The sequence below is a fragment of the Miniopterus schreibersii genome (genome assembly GCF_964146895.1).
Source record: "Miniopterus schreibersii genome assembly, chromosome: 8".
In the NCBI taxonomy this organism is placed as follows: domain Eukaryota; kingdom Metazoa; phylum Chordata; class Mammalia; order Chiroptera; family Miniopteridae; genus Miniopterus; species Miniopterus schreibersii.
Window position 1 is genome coordinate 7,151,518 of NC_138109.1, and position 16,246 is coordinate 7,167,763.

The window sequence follows — 16,246 nt, forward strand, 5'->3', positions numbered from 1 at the left end:
TTAGGGCGGCAAGGAGCCCACTTCTTCCATTAAAGGTTCCAGACCTGCTCTGCTGAGGCCGAACCCCAGAGCACAAAGAGGCGAGAGCAACCTGGAGCCCTTCCCTGGCCACAGCTGTGCCCTATGTTACAGTCTGAGACGCGATCAAATGAGTCTCACTGGTAGATGACTGTTCTCAGTTTTACGTGCACACAGCTGTGTAACAAAATGAGAAAGACATCTTAATCTCAGCATGATAATGAAGAGTTAATTTCCATGCTTAAAAAAATAAAAGACATCAAAGGGAAACCTATGGCCCTTTGAGGAACCTACAGGTCAATTTTAAATGGACCAAAAAGCCCAGGGCCTGGGAGCATTTTAGGCTACCGTAGTGGTGCGCCAGGTTCTCGATCTACTGCACAGATTCTGTTCTGTGAACAGGTTGCAGTGATCAAACGGGCTGGAGTCAGCCACGCAGGCAGGGAACTACATAATAAAGAATCTAATTTAAAAAATTAGATTTAATTAAATAGACACAAATAAACGGAATCTGACAGCAGAAGGCTGATAGGAAAAGTTTTACATGCTCACTAAAGAGAACTTTAAAATTCTGAAGAAGTCTTATCCGCAATCTCACTCACCTCACACACAACCAACATCTATATTTTATTTCCTTCTGATCTTCTGTTGCACACTTCACAGTGTTTGTGTTTGAGACATAATCATACTCATAGGGTATAAGTAATTTCGTATGCTGCTGTTTTACATCTAATATAGCAGTTTCCCATGTTATATAATCTCTGCAAAAATCTTTATTGACCAACATAACACCATGTCAAGCAAATAGTTCAGTTTAGTTAATGATGGACATTTAAGCTACTCTAAATTGGAGATTATGAGTTAATCCCACCGTGAAATATGTCTGTTCTTTATATAGCTTTTCCTGTGTTTGGCCACATTTTCTTAGAACACTCCCAGAAGGGAGGCATCAGGAGAAAGAGAAATATTTCAAGGCCCCTGACACACATTGTGAACCGTCTTCCAGAAGCACCTAAAGAATTTCATTCAGTTCATGTGTTAACTGACTCAAAGTGGAGCGAGCGGGCGGAACACCGCCTGGTGAAACAGGTTACTCGGAAGATGCGGAAGGGACGGCCTTACGTTCGAACTTGGTGGCGCCCCATGACGAAGGACACCTTCCGGCTCCACGGGTTCACGAAGCTGGACCAACTGGAGTCCAGGACGACGTAGTCTCCATTCTGGGCACAAAACCTGACGGGTGAGTGCTCGAAGGGAGGGCGGCCCGCGAACTTCACCACTATAGGGGGGCAGACAGACAGGGGTTCGCGCGCGTCGCCCCCGCCACCCCGCCTTACTTGGAATGTTTCAGAATGTTGAAGTTGGAGAAGAAGTGGCTTTGGTTGTTTCAGCACATCGCTTACCTGGCTGCAGGCTAAGCTGTACTGAGAAACGAAATGAAAAGCTGGATGGACTGTGAAGAAAACGGCTGCGTCGCAGAAGCAGCGGGCCCTCACCTTTCTGGTGCACGGCAAGCATCAGAGGGCGGTCTTCGGGGTGCAGGTGCGCCAGGAGGGACGTCCCGATCAGGTCCTGGGGCAGGTATCCCAGCAGAGGCACGGCCCTGGGCCAGACGCAGCACAGGCCGGGGTTACACACAGGGGGCCTTCCTACACTCCACGCACTTTAAAAAGACTGCCCTCCTTCAGTTTAGACGTGAAAGAAGTACACAGATACTGTGGGGAAAGTCACATAACCTAAGAAATGTTGGCCATTTGACTTGCTGCACCAAAAACCATGTAGGGAACCTGCTAAAACACAGGCTCCCGGGCTCACCGCAGGCTAACAAGTCAGAATTCCTGCCGCAAGACCAGGAATCTGTATTTTAACAAGTTCCTTAGAGGTCCCTGAGCCCTCCATTTGCTGCCATTTAAAAAGCATACAAAGATCGTATCATAACATAGAAAAATGTTTATGATGTTAAATGAATAAAGCACGCTACCAATTTGCACAGTATGATGAAAATTACACAAAAACATGTCCCACAAGAGGTCACACCAAATAAATCACCAGCACACAGGACACATGCAAGCTAAAGGTTCACCAGAAACGAGGGTGACAAGATGCTCGGGATGACTTGGAAAGAACCAATGCCATAAACATTTTCTATGCGCAAAAATTCACAAATATTGTCTAATGTAATACAATTTAAGCTATTTCCAGAATATCCTTGGTTATCCTATTTTCTACACATTACAGTACACAAAGCATCTCGCCAATTACTATTTATTTCAGGGAACTATAGTGAAATAAACTCACTTTCAGATGTTAAGATTTAAAAAAAAATCAAAGTGAACATATCATAACCGGGCCAAATGCTGGGCACTTCAGCCCCACGCTTACGTGAGGAATGGTGCTTGTCACCCAGATTTTGAGATTTCACGAGCAAGAAAAATTTTTAAATAAATTGGGGAAAAACAGAAGGTACTAATCAGGGGATAACAATGTTTTACTTTTCCAAGTAAAGATACAAAAAAACAATAAGCAACTACTATTCATCATCAGTATCACTATTCTTTAAATAAAAAGGACAATTTTAACACCTAAAAAAGGAGGAAGGATGTAAGTTCAGAATAAGGAACTACTGAAATTAAATTTAGTTTCATACACAGAAAAGACCTGTCCTTTCCTCTCCCCCTTCAGACTAAAAAAAATTCACGAGCTGCTTTAGGAGCAGCTGTCCAGGGGAAGCACCCTGGAGTAGGTGCGGGGGCTGAGCCCTGGCGTCGCCCTGACTAGGATCTCACACCACATCCGTCCTGGCAAATGAGCCGCCAGGCCACTGCCTTCCAGTGAAGGAGCCACACTACCTGCCTTACCTAAGGTGATGCTGTGGGATCAACCATGACTTGTAAGTCTTAGGACTGTAACAGGCACGACATTTATATTAAAAATTTAGATAACTCAATTTCAAACTAACAAAAATCAAACAGATAATGGATATATATCAGATACGTAATATAGAAGCATGAGAGCATATGTAAATGTGTTCAGACTTGTATTTATTTTCAGAAAAAATTTTCTTTTAGGCTTAAAGGAGTACTTACCGTTCATCTATTTCAAGAAAAACACACCCTGGAGTGTGTGTTGTGGTAAAAATTCTTTTATCCACAGGGATTCGAGGAGCTACGAAAAACAGAGATTCATTTAAAGGCAAATATCTAATTAGTCATCTATTTAACTAACCACATAACAAAATTTCTATATGAAATGGTGCAATCTCACTTAGGGGCCTGGCCTTTGAGCAGACAAAGCTATAGTCAGATGATAATAATTTTCATTATTACTGACATTTTAATTAGATCAAAATGACATGCTTACTAAGTTAATTTTAAACAGAGAAAAGCTGTGTACACTGACTAGCTTGCTCATCACAAATAATCTACTAGACAGGCCGGTGCACCTTACAGTGCAGGAGCAAACAGTTCAGTCACATTTAGTGATTGCATATAACTAAGCTCACAGGTCTTGAAGTGTCAGTATGAAATGAACATTTTAAATCTGTGTAATAAAATTGGTATGGTCAGTTCTGCCATGGCTTGCTTTGAAAAGGTAGTGATTAACACATTAGGGAACCATTTGAGCATAATGCTAATTGTGCATTTGCTTATGGACAGTTTCACTTGCAAGAAATATGAGGTGAAAGCAGAAGACATCTAACTGAATGGAGTCACTCAGGAACACACAAAACATGCACACACCTTAAACACCCGCCCTTCCTCAACCCACCAAGTGTTACGGGGCACGCCTGCCAGTCTCTCAGAAGCTCCCACCTTGTCTCAGACAACCTTCCTCCCATGCCTCACAATCCTTCCGACAGCCACACCCACAAATGGCTTTTCCACGGTGAGGAGCCTTATATACTGTATGTATTGTTTATGCATTTTTTTTCACATTTTAAAAAATTTTATTTTTCAATTACAGGTGACATTCAATATTATTTTATATTAGTTTCAGGTGTACAGCATAGTGATTAGACAATTATATAATTTATGAAGTGATTTCCCCAATAATTCTAGTACCCACCTGGCACCATACAGAATTACAATATTTCTTACTTTACTCCCCATGCTGCACTTTACCTCCCTCATGACTATTTTGTAACTGCCAACCTGTACTTAATCCCTCCCCCTTTTCTACCCAGCTCCCTACTCTCCTTCCACCTTGTAACACTCTTTGTTCTCTATGAGTCTGTTTCTGTTTTGTTCACTCATATTGTCCTTCAGATTCCACATACAAGTAAGATCACATGGTATTTGTCTTTTTCTGTCTAGTTTATCTCACTTAGCATAACACCTTCTAGGTCCATCCATGCTGTTGCAAATGGTAAGATTTCACTCTTTTTTAAGGCCGAGTAATATTCCATGAGATATATGTATGTACTACCTCTTCTTTATCCAATCGCCTGCTTGTGGGCGCTCAGGTTGCATTCGTATCTTGGCTATTGTAAACAGCGTTGCAATGAACACGAGGGTGTATACATCTTTTTGAATTAATGTTTTGGATTTCTTCAGGTATATACCCAGAAGTAGAGTTGCTGGGTCATATGGTAGTTCTATTTTTAATTTTTTGAGGAACTTCCATGCTGCTTTCCATAGTGGCTGCACCAATTTAATTTCTTTAATGTTTAAAACTGTTATTGTTGTTAATAGATAATTGTCCTATTTTTAATGTGTGTTAAGTTTTTGGGTGTTGGGCCCCTACCTTCATTTTTCCCATAAGCCCTGTGGTTTTTATTTTGTGTGACTTTTGTGCTCAGGAAGATCATTTTTAGAAAAGCATATACCACCTTACAACAGAACTGACTGTAAGTTCAAATCATAAATGGAAGCTGCTTCTGCATTAATATGTAAATTTAAAAATGTAGTTCTGCCAGCAGACATATAAACCATACTAAAAAGTTTTTATTTACACACAATAAAAACCAGGGTGTTTCAAAAGCAATTTAAAAACATAAATTCATTCTTGTGGCCTGGCTGTGCAACGATTCCAATGCTCCTATTTCACACAAGACAGAAGCAAAAGGCCATCGGACTGTCACCAGTAGAGAAAGGAGTATAGGACCGAGTATCTGTGGCAATCCCTGCTTAGATCCTCTGGTCGTGCTGTCCATGGAGAGGACCGCACAAGACGTCAAGGTCAGTACACAGAGACATCAGAAAACTGCTGCAAGTGCTCAGAGCCCAGGACCCAGCTAGAGGCCAGCGTGCTCTGTCCTGTCCCACGGCCGCAGTGGACAGGCTTCCACAGGCTCCTGCCCGATGTGCTGACGGCAGATGCTGACTTACCTTCGTAACCCGAGTGAATCTTCTCAGCCAGCGTGAGGCAGCAGGGCTCCGATTCCAGCTCCGACTCAGGCCGTGAGGAGCTCTGCACGTGAATCAAATAGGGAATCACCCGGAACGGGTAGTAATGCTTCTCTCGCTCTCTGTCTCCACCTCCACTGCAAAGGACAGAAATGGGTTGCGCCGTCCTGACGCATTCAGTTAGCCCAACGTGAAACACAGCTGGGAAAATGTTTCACTGGTAGTTTCTAAGAGAGACATAGCCAATCTAAAATACTTAAACATATTTATTTTAAAAAGAAGGGAAATGTTAGTTTAAATGTTCAATACCCAAGAAAAAAAATCACTAATAAGTCCTATGAGAAATAACTACTATTACAATTTGGGTTTATTTTCCTCTAGTTTTGTATCTCTGGACCTTTGAAATCCTTGTCATAAATATACCTCTCTTGCTTTCTTTCAAGTTATTCAAAATTTCAAAAATTAATTTTAAATGTGACCAAACCACCACCAAAAGCAAACAAAAACAAAAGACCCGAACAGTGGTCACTGGAAGTGTACTGAACCCTAGGGGTGCTTCTGGCCCCAGTTAAGCATCTCTCTCATCTTGCCCTACTGCATCATCTACTCTCCTCTTGAGGATGTGTTTCCTTCCCTCAATCAAAATACAAACTTCGTACGGCAAGAACCAAGTCTTATCTTTTGTATCCACAATAGACCTGGCGGACACAAAAGGATTAAAATAAGCGCCAAGTAAAATCAGAGCCCAGCCGCCATGGCCTCCACAGCCCCTAACTTACCGGATCCTGCAGAAAAAGGACTTCACTGGAGCAAATTCATACTGCGACGCTGCTGGAGACAAGAACAGACTGTCACTCACCCCACAGAGAAACTGTGGAGCAGCTCGTCCTCACCGTCACCACACAAACGAGAAACTATTTTTAAGAGGGAGATCCTCTGATTAAAATAGGACTCTCCCCGTCACTCTGAGATCCAGTCGCATCCAGGGTTTCCCAAGGGCTTTCTTCTTGTAACAGGAACCCTCAGGTAGGCAGGAGAGTGTCCGACTTAGCCTCTACCTTACGATCTCTACAGTCCCTCTGAACTTCTACAGCTGCCCCAACTCATTCCTTCAAATGCCAACGTAGTAACACTGTTACTTTGGTGGTAACAGCCTACTCCACTGCAACAGCCTGGACATGTCTCAAAAGTTGAGAATTAGACTACTTGCTGCTTTTAGGTAGATGATATACACATCTCTTCCACTGTTTCCTTTCCTTGGATACATTCCCTAAAGCTGTGCTCCTGGGTTAAGTGACACGGTTATTTTATGACTCTCATAGTGTGTTGGCAAACATTGTTTGCTAATGTCCAGAAGATTGTACCAACTGACAGTGTCATTAGTCACATTTCTCACAATCCTCAGGTCAATGGAGTGTATCAATTGTATTGATTTTTGCATTAATTTTATTGATTTGTGATGTGGTAATTCAGAAATGTTAAATTTGCCCATCTTAGGGCAGATTAGGAGGCTGAACCTTTTCCCGAGTGTTTGTTTCCTCTAGTTAGAGCTCCCTGAATATATTTTTTGGACATTTGTTCACTGGAGCAAAAGTCTTGAGTTATAGGAACCAAGGAAATATTTAAAACTAAGGAGATGTTTAAAAAATATACATTGAAGGAGCATAGACAACGGAAATTCTAAAGAACTGAAATACTGAATATGTTCAGGTCTTTGCACTTCTAAGGATCACAGAAAAATCAGAATACGAGCTTCTGAATGATCAAGAACAATGTGTGTGAGTAAAATAGACACCTCAGTTTAAAAGTCAAGGGACCAGTGATCAGACTATCAAAATGCATGAAACTAGGGAAGCTAGAGTCCCAGAATCCAGAAGGCAGAAGACAGTTCCTACCAGGTATCTGTGGGGAGCCAGTGAAAGGACCTGACCAAGGAAACTGAAGGAATTTCTCATGCAAAGATATGCTACTGTCTCAACACAGAAAATGCCAAGGCTGATAAACTCACAGAGCAATCAAGGTTGGGTAAGGATGTTTTGAAAATACCCTAATTTTTTGAGATGATTTTTATGGACAGGAATCCATCTTGGTGCCACTTTGTTTGCTTACAGCTCTCCTGTTTGAAAGTTATAGTCAGTCACAGGCAGTCGTGGAGTCAGGGAAGCAGTGGTTAAGAGCAGCTCTGTGCCTCAGTGCCCGTGTGGCCAAGAAAGGTAACAGCTCCTGGCTTTAGGGGACATAACTTCCTGCAGGCTTCTCTCAGCCACTGTCTGTGCACACAGGGAACACCGAGGCAGGCTATTCCATGGAGAAGCAGGACTCCTTCAATGCGAGGCTGCTTGGCCATGCTGTTCTGAGCTGTGCTACAGGCCAGGACTGCGCCTCCCCAGCCTCCTTCCACAGGTGTCAGCCCTGCACTGGGGGTGGGGGGTCCTCTCCTGTAAGTCTCCTGCACCGCTAATCCCATCATGACATTTGCTTCTCAGCTGACCCCAACTAATAGTTACCTTATCAGTCAAGGGGGGATGATGAGAGTATCCACACCTTACAAGGTTTTTGTGCAGATTAAATCAAACACATTAAGAAGAGTCCCTGGCAAACAGTACCCATTCAATAGAGAGCAGCGTAAGATGACCCTTTGCGCTGCAGAATTCTCCAAATCTCCAAAATGCTTTCCCAGCCATTCGCTTTCCTGACTCTTACTTACAACAGCCATGTATTAGTAGGTTGGTCCGAACCTATCTTATACTTAGAAGCTAAGTGGCCTCCAAAGTTCAAGAAGGGTCAGAACGCAATTTAAAACTTGGATTTTCTGATTCCTAGCTTAAAATTCTTTGCACATAGGAAATACTGCACCTCTACTGTAGACAAACTTCCTTGCACTATTTATATATTACAGCAGGCACATGACTCAACTGCCTTCACTAGGAGTCTTGTAACACAGAGTGCCAACAGGTGACCTCAGACACAGATGTGGGCCCCCATCACTTCCACATGTCGGTGGTGACGTGTCACTTCTCGTTGCTGAAGTGCATTCTAAAGAAACAGTGGTCAGCTCCTCCTGAGAGGTCTGGGCACAAATGAAAAGCTGAACCATGCTCTGAAGTAGGACTAAACGCTGCAGCAGCTGAGGTTATAGCTTCCCATGTCCTTGCAATGATCTATGAGCTCAGAGAGACAGCGAGGGAGAGGAACGTGGGCACAGCCCCAACAGGCTGCGGAGCTCGACAACTGTGCTCAAAGAGCCTGACTCTTGAGGTTTACGGGGCAGAAGTACAATATGGGGAGCAAACTAGATGAACTGGGTTTAAAAGACAACAATTTCAGGCCATATTATGCTTCTACATGGAGGGGAAAGACATAGCAATAAGCGATTGAGAAGATGAAAAGGTTGCAAAGAGAAGAGGGACTATCCGGGCGAAGCGGAGGGAACATACCGGGGACCATGAGCGGCCAGCAGACTTGACCAAGTCCGCGCAGCTCCCGCCTATGCCAGCACCTGGAACAGCTCCTGGCCCACAGTGAGTGATGGAGAGGTGCTTATGAAATGCTTAGTAAACGCAGAGACAAATATGGACAATTAAGGGAGAGCATGCATGTTAGGAAGGAGGAAGAGGAACGAAATGAACGTTTCTGAGTGATGGGAGTCGGAGCGAGGGAGCCAGGAGGGAGCCAGGGTGATAGGCACGCTTTCTAAAGCTCACGTAAAATGTGCACGAAGGATGGGCCAAGGTCTATGACCGAAGAGAGAAGCAAGCAAGACGCTTCTCTGCTGGACCAAGCACTGGGCTAAAAATCAGAATGGACACAAGCTTTAGATTCACAAGGTGAGAGCGTGCCGGAGATGTTTCACAGCAGCGTGAGTGCGCTCACCACCGAGCTGCGGGCTGAAAATGGTTAATACGGTCAGTCTTGTTGATGTGTTTTTTACGACAAAAAAATTAACATTTTTTAAAAATGAGAGGAAGGAATCAAAGAGAAGGATGGTCTCTACTAAACTAAGCTCTTTAAGAGACACTTCACAAAGAGAGTGAGGTAAGTAATAAAGGGAGACACAGAACAGAAATAATGAGTTACTTAAAGATCACACAGGACTGAAGGTTACAAAGAAAACTGTGAGCAGGCATCCCCACGTCAGTAAAAGCAGCATTGCAGAAGTAATGAGATTCATGAACTTTTAGGGACAACAAAACTGAAGAAGAAAGCTAACCTTCAAAAGTTTATCTCCAAAGCAAAGCTAAGACATAATGAAGTCAATATAAGACGGGAAACATTTCATTTTACTAACTTAAAGGAAACAGAGCCTTTATAGCAATTAACCTGCTATACAGTATGCTGGCAATCAAACTGTATTTATGATACATAATCTATGAAATCAACTGGACTACATGAAAGCAAATTTATTGAATCTTCATTTTAGAAGCATTTAAAATGTTACTTTCATCACATTCTGCGTTTTAAAATAAAGAAATAAGAAAAACCATATGGTCTGCCTGTTGCAAATAATGCATTAATTTCTGCTCTATTTCTGGAAGCATGAAACTGATCTTTAGGAGGCAAGGTGGACATCTGAATATCGGTCCCATTACCTCCTTGGGTCCAGTTGTTCCATAAGGGAAGCTGAGCGTGGGCAGTGTGTGTGTAGAACATCCTCACATCTTGAGGGGCAAGCAGTTCAGCAAAATGAGAGGACGCCAAGAAGTCTTTCTTACAGTTCAGGATCGAGGTAGCCTGCTCAGAAATGTGCACCAACCTTCCAGACACAAATGAAAACACTGCGACAAAGGTATCCTATGAAAAACATTTAAAATAAATGCAAATATTGAGATACTTCCTAGCAATATTTCCCCGAGAGGTAAATTTGTCCTAGATTTCTACCATGATCAGTAGCTTAGGACACACACATCCTGCAAAGGCAACAAAGCTCTCAACATACTTCTTTAACTGTCACCGTAAAACCCGCATGTAACTTCTGAAGGTTTGATTTCCAGGCCAAAAAACAGAGCAGCTCATTCTGTACTGAGCAAGCACACACAGTACATATTTACGGACTCCTCCTCCTCTGCACACTGTGCCTGACGCCTGGAGGGACTGTCTTCTCTTTACAGGGGCATATTCTAGGCTTCAAGAACTACTAGCTCAAGAGTTACCTCCAAGATGTTGTCTTTAACCAACCTCGTTACAAAAGAACTGTTTCTCGAATTTGTTCCAATAGACATAAATATAACCTAGTTACAATCAACCACTGTTTCTACTGCTAGCGCTGGTCTATGTTTTCCTCTCTAGCTTTATTTCGAACACCTGCAAGGGGAAATGTTTTCTGTTTTGGTTTTCCCTTAAATCTCAGTAGCGCCTACTACAGTACACTGAACACACCAGTTAGTGATATAAGCACTACTATAACGTTAGGCATAGCTCATGTTCCAATATTATAAAATCTTTAAGTCACAGTTATGTTGCAATCTAAAACATAAAGTAACCTCCACCATACCAACAAAACATGAGGTGAAATTATTCTTTCGACATGAAGAGATTCAAAGAAGATATACTAAATGTCTCTTCCAAAATTTTATAAAAAAACGACAGCATCTCAACTCACCTGTTCTATAAAATCCAGCTGTTACTTGAAGTATTGGAGTATTGGAACTAAGAATGATATAAATAGAAATGAACAATTTGGAGATTAGAACAAGAGGCAGGGCAGTGCAGTGCTCTGCGGGGTCAGCGTGAGAGAACTCAGGGATGCTGGGGGGACAGGCGCCTGAGGACCGAGGCAGAGCCAACCGCTCACGGGCGGCTTCCTGCTTCCAGACCTGTGCCCTGGCGAGGGCAGGAGAAACCACACAGGCCTCTTCGGTGGTTTTCTCCTATTGTTTACCTCACGCTGTGGCTACTGAAACTCTCCGTTATTATTTTTAAAAATCTGCATCTAGATAAGGTTGTTAGGACAAATCATGCAGGTTGAGATGGCAAAATTCGTGAATTCTTACTGTGTTTTTGGAAGTGTGCTCTGAAGCAATAGTGGTCAGCTCCTCAAGACTGTACAAGGTCACATCTGCTTGAGGTGCTCCATTCTGACTGAGAATCTGGAAAATCTCACTGTTTGCTAAGAAACACAGGAAAATAAATAGGTAGTCCAGTGAAAACAGTATCTCAGGAAATCATTGATTATTATGACTGCTAAAGCTGGCTTGCTTTTCAGATGAGAACACCTGTATTTTCCTCAAAACCAGATCACTTTCTTCCTTCACCTGAAATACTGATCACTGTGCAAACTTTATGAATCCGGCATGTTCTAGATCACAAGGAACAGAACATTCAAGGTGCTACAGAGGGGGCCGAACCCAGCAGTTCCAGATGTACACACAGGGCATTGCAAGGACAGAAACATTACTCCAGCACTCGGGAGCCACATGTCGCATGTGAAGCACAGGGGTTTGGCTAGAGATCCTGTACTTTATGAAACCCCTTGAGAAGAAAAGTCAGAGATGAAAAAGAAAAAGTGTTTACAGTTGCTCGCTTGCAATTTGGTAAATTCTTGATACATCACGAGTGCATTTTAAAAGTATGTGTATGGCAGGGAAAGGTCAATTGTATTTAGCCACACGTATTTTCCCCCCTAATATCCACGAAGATAATGCTCCTTTAAAAAGTGAATCTTCGAAAATGTGCTTATGCTAAACTCTACTCTCCTACAGCAGGTCAGCAAAATACTGCATAATTACTAAACTATTACATCAGGTTCTCCTAGCGCCCCTAGTTTAAACACACACATGCCCTAATGGAATCGGTTACAGATTTGCTCACTTACATAAAACACCATAAAAATCTCAACACATTCCTGTGATGACAGCCCCACTGACAACTCGTCTGGCCTGGCTGACGTTTCTGAGCAATGGTGTGTGTCCTCGCCCGACTGTATTCTCTCTCCAGCTGGTTTACCTTGTACGCTGCGCACACAGTGAAGGGCATAGCTGAGGGCATCAAGAGTGCTTGGTTTACTGTGTCTCTCGGGCGGGAAGTATTTTTTCATTTCTTGGACAATCATTATCAGGTCTTCGGAGACTCTGTTTCTGTCCTGCTGCTCACTGCAAGACGAAAGACAATTAAGGTAACGGCCGGCTTGTACTGAGCAAGCACACTCCGTGCCCAGCAGCTTCCCAAGCGCTTAACACGAAATCAGCTCCTTAGCGTTCGCAGGCTTCTCTTCTTTACAGGTGGGGGAATCCCAGCAGAGACGCTGGTAACCATCGAACATTTTCCACTCCCCGCCTCAACCCCGCTCCATTCCTTAACCGCCTTTTATCTACGCCTGCTACCCTTTGGTAATTTTCTTCAGTTTCCCAGAGCGTTTCATTCCAAGTTCCCTGAGCCTCCCCTTAAGCTTTCTCCTAGGCTTACCCCGCAAACAAACCAGAAAGACTTAAACCCTCTTTTCCTTTTTACTCCTCAGGCAAGAAGCACCCGCTCCCAGGGTGTGAGCGTCACCTGCCGCCGCCGTCCAGGCGCCTGGGGCTGCGCGCCCCGGCGGGGCCTCTCCCCGGGGCCTCGGCGCCGCGGGCCGGGGGCGCTTCAGGTTCACGGAGCGCAATCCCCCGGGAGCCGGGAGGTTTTCCGCGGGACATTTTAAAATCTCTTCAAGGGTCCACCTTCCGGCCGGCGGGCTTAGTCTGCCGCCTGCTTCTTTCTTACTTTGCAACTCGCCACAGAAACGGACTTCTCTTTCTGGTCCATGCCACTGCTTTAGAGAAAACGATCCACAGTTTCGAGCCCCGGTCACCCGCAGCCCCTTTCTCTCCGGCGGTTCCCTACAGTCTGGGACGTGTCCCCACCCGCCGGAGGGCCAGCCTGGGGGTGGGGGGTCAGGGGTCACAGAGGTCAAGTGACACGGCCGAGGGGACGCGGGAGCCCCGGCGCTCGCGGAGCCTGACCCGGGCTCACGACCCGCTCCCCGCAGCTCTGCAGGGCCGGCGTCACCCAGAAATGGGGCCCGGATTAGGGGGCAACTTTAAGCACAAAGTTCCGGGGGTCCTCAGGCGCGCGACCCGGCGCTGCCCCACCGCGCTCCCAGAGTGGAGGGCAGGCTCGGGACGACCCGCGGGCGGCGAGCTCCGGACCCTCCCCGCCGGACCTCGGCACTCACCCGCCGCCGCCGCTGCCACGGCCGTCGCCTCCCGCGGGCCCCTCACGCCGCCGCTCGCCCGGCCTCGCGGAGCCGCCGAGTCCCGAGGCCCTCCGCGTGCCCCGCGGCCGCCGGCGCCGCGCCCCCCGCCTGCCACGTGACGAGGCTCCGCCCCCTACCGCGCGATTGGCCGCCGCCCCCGGCTCTGCGGGCCCTCATTGGTCCGGGGGTGGGGCCCGGACTGGGGCGCCGGGGTTATGCAACCGGAGGCGAGTGGGCGGGGGCGAAGGTCCCAGAGCGCGTTACATAAGGCGCCCAGGGCGGAAGGCCGGCCAATCCCGACGGGCCGGCGGGGAAGTGGGGGCGGCGCGGCCCCGGAGCAGGTTCGAGCCTAGGACGCGCGAGTCGAGTGCCCGGCCCCCTTCACGGCGCCGGGGGATGGGCGGTGCGGGCTGCTGGGAGCAGCGGGGCTGCGATAGGGCGCACTCGCGGTCAATCACGTGGGGCGGGACCCTGGCGGCTGGGGTGGGCGGGCCGGCGGGGGTCTCCACGTGAGGGGCGGCGGGGCGGGGAGCTCGTGAGGCTCTGGTGGCACCTGGGCTGGTGGTCGGGACCCCCCTGGGGCAGCCGGAGGGAGGTGCTGGGCCGCCGAGCGCGTTCTCTGCGTTTTCTCGGGTTCCCGTAGTGTCCATCGTTCCTAACCTCGTTCTCCGTCCCGCCAGCTCTTCGGGCGAGGGCCTTGGAGGCCCCGGCGGCCGAGCAGCCCGGGAAGAATCCAACGCTAGCTTTAGAAACGGGAGTTTTGACGGCGGAGCGTAAACTTTTCCCTGCTCTTCCTGAAGTTACAGACCCACTTGCAGCTGGAGGAAGACCGGTGTATGTAAAAGGACTGCTGTGGAGAAGCCCGTTGGGAATTCCAGGCCGGCGGCCCGGTTCCAGATCCCGGTACCGACTCCTCCGGCCGGAAGGCGCGGTGCAGGGCGCCGCCCCCTCCGGGGCCTGTGCACGGAGAAGCTTCAGCGCTTGTTGGGCCAACGAAAGGATTTGCATAGGAAGTCAAGCGTGCCGATTCTTCATGTCATGCACTGGATAAATCACCTTATTTTTCCAGGTGATGGCAGGTCTCACTCTCCTCTGAAGCTCTTTTGCCAAACTACATTCGTATATCTGGGCAGGGATGCTTGTGAGCTCTGGGGAGAGAGTGGTGGCAGTTCCTGCCCCGCAGGGAGTCTACGTTTTATTGACCTAAAACATGAACAGCTCCATAGAGTAAGTTCTGAGGGTGGCAGGTGCCATGTGGAACATGAAACAGGCTAATGGGGAAAGGTGCGACTAAGGGCAGGATGGAGGGCGAGGGAGGCAAGAGGCACCGTAGCTCGGCTAGCAGGCCAGGCCTCTCTGAGAAGGTGAAATTGAAACCTGAGTGTGGGAAGGGGGTGGGGATAGGCCCTGAAGCCCAGCAGGTTTGCAGTGGGGAAGCAGAGAACAGAGGGGGAGGAAGTTAGGAAGGGCCAGATCACAGGGGCCTTATAACTAGGGAAACTTGGAGTTTTTCCTAATGGTAGCGGAAAGGGGAGGATTTTAAGCAAGGCAGTGATTTGTATCAGTCAGACGGCTGCCCCAGGAAACAGCTGAAAGTCAGGAGGCTGTTTAGTACAATACACTGGGGACACAGCCTTGCCAGTGGAATGGAGTAGTTGTGAGAAGAGAGCAATCACAGGTGACTCCTGGGCCTGGTTTAAGCAGAGCTGCATACGATGGGACGTAAACTTAGACGGGCGAGTCTGGAGATGGTATGTTTTGATGCAGGGAGAATGGAGAGTTAGGTTTTCACGTTATGTTTGAGATGTGCATCACACTCCAAGTGGAGTTGCCAGGTAGGTCACTGGACTTCCCAGCCATTCTCTCCGCGATAGACATTATTGATGAGAGGAAGAGAGCGAGAGGCAGGGGAATGTTTAATTCTGTTTGGCTCACATTGAGTTTGAGAGGCCTGTGTCTAACAGGCTAGGAATCAGCAGATTAATGAAATATGGGGATAGATGAGACTGGAGGGTAAGTAGAACGGAAAGACAAGTTGGCAGAAGACCCAGCCCGGAGGAACCTTGCCATTTAAGGGAGGGGTAGAGAAAGGAGCCCATACATGGTAGGTATTCCTTCAGAATCTTGAAAATGGCACTGAAAGTTCATACAGATTTCATTATGAAAGGACCTGAAGGCACAATTCTGTTCTCTTCCAGTATAGTGTATCAGACAAGGAAAGTAGTGACCATCTGTCCGAGGCAATGGAAAAACGTCAACCTCTTCTCTCCCAATAGGGTTTCATAGGAAACTGACATATTGTAAACATAAGCATAAGTCTACTTCCACCCGTTATATAGTATCCTAGGTGACACAGAGTAAGAGTAGAAGTATATTCAAGGGGAAAGATTAACAGAATCAAAACGAGACATGTTTGGAGATGGCCCTCACCCACCCAATTATATTCCCCACATCCCATGTAGGCAGCTATCATACCATATGCAAGGCCAGCTCTGCACATCACTTTTGAAAGACCACATATTTAGGAAATTCAAAAGCCAAATGGGCTGAAGAATCCTGTATTCATGAGAAAGCCAGTTCCCCACTCATCTAAACTGAAAAGCACTTTTCATAAGGGGGTAGTTTGCTTCTGTTGACTAGCAAATAGGGATATGCTAGGTAACATGAAATTAGAGTGCTCGGGGAGGGGACTGGTGAGAAAGGATGAGAGTGGAGTTTA

The 16,246-nt window shown here is 46.5% G+C and overlaps 1 protein-coding gene across 10 annotated transcripts in view; it reads right to left on the reverse strand.

Annotated features, from left to right (window-relative positions):
• The window catches only part of PER3 (period circadian regulator 3), a 37,273-nt gene extending 23,668 nt beyond the window's left edge, over positions 1–13,605 (reverse strand). For 4 of the 10 annotated variants that reach the window (XR_013999422.1, XM_081145446.1, XM_081145447.1 and 1 more), the window contains exons 1-10: positions 13,507–13,575; positions 12,852–13,104; positions 12,306–12,451; positions 11,354–11,469; positions 9,953–10,154; positions 6,143–6,194; positions 5,346–5,500; positions 3,105–3,183; positions 1,422–1,621; positions 1,141–1,297 (exon numbers count right to left, since the gene is read on the reverse strand). Coding sequence is in view for 8 of the 10 variants with exons in the window: in XM_081145446.1 (XP_081001572.1) it covers positions 1,141–1,297; positions 1,422–1,621; positions 3,105–3,183; positions 5,346–5,500; positions 6,143–6,194; positions 9,953–10,154; positions 11,354–11,469; positions 12,306–12,451; positions 12,852–12,988 (1,244 nt within the window). In the remaining 2 variants the exon portion in view is untranslated. Of the gene's footprint in view, positions 1–1,140; positions 1,298–1,421; positions 1,622–3,104; positions 3,184–5,345; positions 5,501–6,142; positions 6,195–9,952; positions 10,155–10,962; positions 11,010–11,353; positions 11,470–12,305; positions 12,452–12,851; positions 13,105–13,506 lie in introns of all 10 variants that reach the window. The other 6 variants (XR_013999423.1, XM_081145448.1, XM_081145444.1 and 3 more) reach the window with 5 other exon arrangements.
• Positions 13,606–16,246: the final 2,641 nt, after the last annotated feature.